Below are 5,621 nucleotides of genomic sequence, written 5' to 3' on the forward strand. Positions count from 1 at the left end.
GGTTTGCCCTCCTTGCTCACCACGGTCACGTCCTTGGGGGGCGAGGTTGGCACTGCAACACAKAACCAGAGTCAGCAATGGCTGCTGTGTCACACCAGAGGAACAGCCACCTCAGGGCCCTGATKCTCCTCTGATGTGGAACACAATTCTATTTGGGTTATTCTCTTTTTCTCATTGTTACAAACCCCCACCCTCCTGCAGGGTCTCACTGGCCACTGCCCCTGGTGTCAGCACTTTTGTCCCATATGGAGCTGCCCCTTCCCAAAGCACTTCTGGCACCACATCTGATCCATTTGAGAACTGAGTGTCCTCAAACACCTGGGACTGCTTACCTGGATTTCTTCAGGCAGCAGAAAAACTCCACAAACTTGTGAAAGATACATTTTGTACAGGTGGGCATCTGAAATATCTGCCAGTTTCCAGGTTTATGGAGGGACTGCTTTATGGAGAGACCTGGCAGTGCCCATTTGTCACTTAAATCCTGATCAGTGAAAATCCACCAGCAATTTAGAATTGCACCAGCATGGAATGGTTTGGGCTGGAAGGGACCTTAGAAACCACCCAGTGCCACCCCTGCCATGGCAGGGACACCTTCCACTGTCCCAGGCTGCTCCAAGCCCTGTCSAGCCTGGCCTTGGGCACTGCCAGGGATCCAGGGGCAGCCACAGCTGCTCTGGGATCAATCCCTGGGCAAAGCTGTAACGGCTGATGGAATTTCTGAAGGAATCTGGAAGGAATCTGCACCGCARAGGTGTGGAAATGCAGAAATATTTGCTGAGCACACCTGGCCAAGCCTTTTCCTTGGGTTGCCAGAGAGCAGCACCGAGAGAAGGAAAGGAGGGGAGAGTTTTCCTTCTCCCATCAGCCTCTCCTGCTGAAAACTCAAGAATTGGCACAAATTGCTCCAGCAGAAAACTGCAGTCCTTGCTGTGAACTGTGGGCTGTGGCTCCAGAGGGCTCTGACCATCCCTGCAGTACCACATCCYGAAATCCAGGAGGCTGCTGAGGGGCACCCTGGAGCAAATCCACCTTGGGTATTTWACACAACCACAGCAATGCACAGCTTTCTGCATTTCCTCAGCTTTCTGTGCGTGACCTATTAGAAATCAACCCTAAATCCCTTGGGATGKCCTCCAATCATCCCTGGGTGATGAACAGCTGCAAAGCAGGCACAGCCAAAGCCCCAGAGTTATTGTAACCATTGCCCCAAATATGTAAAAACAGGATTCAGAGGAAACAAAAATAGAAAATCAGGAGGGGCCCACAGGAGATCAGGAATTCRCAGACAATACAGGGCCCAGAATTCCCTGTTTTCTTTTTAGGAGCAAGTCCTACACAACTGCTCCAGAGTATCCCAAAATAATGAGCCACTCACTCAGGAATTTGGCCAGTACCATAAATCACAAGATCTGTGATGAGAAAATACATTTAGCCTATTTTTTAAATTATTTTTAACATATTSTCTTTACGTTCCCAAGGGTCATATTTGCAAATATTCCTTCCAACCACTTYCCCCTGACCCTTCCTATTTCAATGCCCTGAGACCTCCTGCACTGTGCCCTTGCTCAGTGGCTTTGTGAGCATCAAATTCTCTCCAAAAACTTTATTTGTACAGCTTTTCCAGTCCCTGCACTCGGAGCAGAGTCGTGGCTGAGGATTGAACWCGTGTCAGCACAAATAACAAATGGAGTGTTTAATGTGGGCTGGGAATAGTGGGATGGGGAAGGAGCTCTGCCCCAGAGCTGGCCCCACATCCCAGGATTCCCACCCAAAACCACCACAATCCTTTCAAAAGCAACTGAAGCTCACTGGGAATTCAGAGTGAGTTCAGAGAGTTCAGATTCTATGCTGGGTTTGCCTTTTCTTTAGCAGCAGAGAATTTCTGCCCTGGAATATCTGGAAGATCTCCCTAATTCCTGGCACACTGGATTTGTTGACTGTGTTTTCATTTCGCAGAACTCCAGGCTCACTTGGGTGGGCTCTGTGTCCTCCACAGTCCAACCTAASCATAATAAACAGCAAATTTAATTGCCCAAAGTTCATTTATCAGAAAGATAACATCAGAGGGGCAGGGTGAGGAGAGGGCCTGGCCCAAGCTTTTCCTGGCAGCTCCAACCCCTGCTCTGCTCTGCACTGATCAGCAGCTCAGGGCTCATTCAGATGTCTTCATTCCTTCTGTGACTTTTTTTGTCTTCATTTGCCTCCTGCACCTTCTCGCTCTGTAACAATTACCATCACACTTACAGCAAATTTTAATTATTATTTGCTGAAGTGTTTTCTTTGTGTTTGGTGTCAACGTGCTTTCTGTGAGACTCTGTTCTCTCCTGCCCACGAACTGTGGTACATTATTCATGACTTCTGTGTAATTTGATGGAAATTCTCCCGCAATCATCCCTTGCAATTCTGAAGTGTGCTGTTGTTTTTTAATCAGAATTTCTGACAGACCCATTCAGACCCCCCTGGCAGGTGTCAATGAGCAGAGACAGTTCAGAAGCAGGGAGCTGCTGKTTTCTCTGAATGCCCAGCCCTGCAGAGCAGGCAGTACCTAATTCAAAGGTTGTCCCGTGCGCTGTCATGCTCCAGGTGCTGGATCTCCTGCCCTTGGTCACCATCACCGAGAACTCGTAGAGGGTGTTYGGCTTCAGCCCCGTCACCAGATAGCTCAGAGTGGTGGCATTGGCAGTCTGCAAGGGAAAGCAGGCTCAGCACTTCCCAAACCCCCAATCCCAGCCCCAGCCCACGTGTTCCCAGCATTTCCATAAGCACAGGAGTTAACCCGGGGCTGCTCCATTTCTGGGCTGTCGATTCGTTAATCAAATCTCACCGTTTATCCTCCTCTGGAATTGCTGCAATCAGCAGCAGCCCTCAGCAGCACTCAATCACAAATAAAAAAGGGCAACACCAGGCCCAGGGCCCCTCTGCTCTGCAGMAATCCCTGTTTACCTGGGGGCTCAGCAACTCCTCTGGCTGGGGAAAGCAAAAAGCACAGCAAGGAACAGCCCTGCTCAGACCCTGGAGCTGCCTCCCAGATTTTGTGGAATTTGGAGGAATTTTGTGGAATTTTTTTTGTGGAATTTCCAATGCAATTTTAAATGTAATAAACCATCACACTTGGGAGGCTGGAAGAGAATGAAGCTTTACYAATACTGAAGCTTTACTAATACGTGGATTTTTTTTCACAAAAACTGGTTATTTAGGATGACACAAGGAAAGCACATGCGGCTCACAGTGGGATTTGTAACTCAGCATTTATGARTATCTGGTATTTGTTATATTCAGCACCCACAGAAGGTACTGGGGGCCTGTGGAAAAGAAGGGAAGCTGCATTTACAGGCGTGGAGATCCTCACCTCGACCTGCAGGGCTGTACACACAAAATTAAGGAGCTGTTCCAGGATCTGCCAGGTTCATACAGCACCTGGGACAGCCACTGCCCTCAGAAACCACAGACTGTAGCTGATTGAGTGCCAGGGAAAAGACACCTCTGCTGAGGGTCCCAGCAGTGCCAGGGAARCCCTAAATCCCAGTATCTTACACCCCTTTCCTTTTTAGGGGGAATTCAGGCCATGGGTGCCTGGGTTTGTGCCCGGGGCTTTGCTGTCTGACTTGTGAAAGATCTGGTTTCCATCTCTGGCTTTGAGCCTTGGGACTTTTTACTTTCCCCGTGTACCCCACTGAGTTCAAATGACACCTCAGAGCCCACCTGCAGTGCCAGACTCCACAATTTAACACTTGGTCCTTTTTAAAATCCCAGCCTATGCCACGGTACCAAACCCTGCTCACCCACTAGAAATAAACTCCATAAATATCACCCCGAACAATTTGTTTCCCTTTAGTACAACCCTGAAAGATCCAAGGTTTAACTTATCCCTGAGGGATCCCAGGGAGCTGCAGAACAACCCCACACCCCAACCAGGGGGTTTTGGAAAACTGCTCCTTGTTAGTTTTAAGTTTTGAGTTAGTTTTTAGTTAGCTCAGAGCACAGGAGCTACATYCTACCTGTCCCTAAAAATACCCAACAGAGCAGGAGAGGGTTTCCAACAGAAACCAGGGAGCAAAAGCAGGAGATGGGTCCTCCAGACATCACAGGATACGTGATCAGAGCAAACACCTCCAACTTCAGCCCTTCAGGCAAATCCTCTCTCCAGTTGTGAGTAATTCYGAACTCCATCCCATCATTCCATGTTGGTTTTGGTCACAGTGAAACATGCTGCCCACTGCCCACCAGCACCAGGAAAAGTTGGAATATTTCATTTTACTGTTTCATTCCGTTTTCTATTTTATTTCATTCCTTTAAGCAATTAGCTGCTGAAACTCAGCTCTATTTAAACCACTCCCGAGCCATCCCCTGCACATGACTCAGGAATGTGGCTCAGAAGGAACCTGCCCTTAGAGGAGGAATACACACATATTTACATCTTTTCATTTCAATAAAGAAAAAAAAAATCTGGATTATAACGAGATGGCTCTGCAGGAACATAAAGGGAGCTCCTCTGGCTGGGTATTTTAACAACCAGCTCCTCTGAGTCTCGTTGCAAATKTGAAATTTGCAGTCAGCAGCTTTGAGCCCTGCAGGTAACTCTGAAAATTAATAAAAAAAAATCCACCCACCCACCAAACCAAGCCCCAAATCCAGTCTCCAAACCAAACCAGATGGAAATGGAGGAAGGCAGGGATATCATGAAGGTACTGTTGTGTATTTAGCATCAGTCAGCTCCCAAAGGAAAGGTTCCCTGTCAGCTTTGCACAAACTGAAYGGGTCGTAAAGGAAACTTCAAACCCTCGGGGTAAACCTGCCTGAGGCATCCCCAAATTCTTGCAATGCTTCAGGGCCTCTCCAGAGGTGAGCTCAGCCCTCCCACTCCCGGGGATGGTGACACTGGGAAGCACAGAACTGTCCCTGTGTCCGTGGGGTGCAGCAGCTCTGGGAGTGCCTGCTCCTCCCTGAACCGGCCCTTCCACAGCACCCAGAGCTCCTTCCCACCATTGCCACTGCACCTGCAGGAATCCTGCCCCTCCAATTCCCCAGCAGAGTTCCCTGAGCTGGGGTGGATCTGCAGGAATCCTGCCCCTCCAATTCCCCAGCAGCATTCCCTGAGCTGGGGTGGATCTGCAGGAATCGTGCCCCTCCAATTCCCCAGCAGCATTCCCTGAGCTGGGGTGGATCTGCAGGAATCGTGCCCCTCCAATTCCCCAGCAGCGTTCCCTGAGCGGGGGTGGATCTGCAGGAATCCTGCCCCTCCAATTCCCCAGCAGTGTTTCCAGAGCTGTGCCTTTCCCCCAGGAATGGATCTAAAGGAATCCTGTCCCTCCAATTCCCCAGCAGCACTCCCTGAGCTGGGGTGGATCCAGGGGTGGATCTAAAGGAATCCTGCTCCTCCAATTCCTTGGCAGAATTCCCTGAGCTGTGTCTGCCCCTGGGAATGGATCTGCAGGAATCCTGCCCCTCCAAGGCTCCCAGCAGCATTCCCAGAGCTGTGCCTGCCCCCATTAGTGGACCTGCAGGAATCTTGCCTCTCCAAGGACCCCAAGAGCAGCTGTGCCTTTCCCCCAGGGGTGGATCTGGAGGAATCCTGCCCCTCCAAGGACTGCAGCACTGTTCCCAGAGCCGTGCCTTGCCCT

At 49.9% G+C, this 5,621-nt stretch overlaps 1 protein-coding gene across 1 annotated transcript in view; it reads right to left on the reverse strand.

Annotated features, from left to right (window-relative positions):
- Positions 1 to 5,621, reverse strand: part of NEO1 (neogenin 1) — a 165,931-nt gene that overhangs the window by 19,944 nt on the left and 140,366 nt on the right. The window contains exons 18-19 of the mRNA XM_057378764.1: positions 2,546 to 2,684; positions 8 to 52 (exon numbers count right to left, since the gene is read on the reverse strand). Coding sequence (XP_057234747.1) covers positions 8 to 52; positions 2,546 to 2,684 — 184 coding nt within the window. The remainder of the gene's footprint in view (positions 1 to 7; positions 53 to 2,545; positions 2,685 to 5,621) is intronic.

Source organism: Malurus melanocephalus, unplaced genomic scaffold (genome assembly GCF_030028575.1).
Source record: "Malurus melanocephalus ecotype Western Australia unplaced genomic scaffold, MMel_1.1 scaffold_372, whole genome shotgun sequence".
NCBI classification, from domain to species: Eukaryota; Metazoa; Chordata; class Aves; order Passeriformes; family Maluridae; genus Malurus; species Malurus melanocephalus.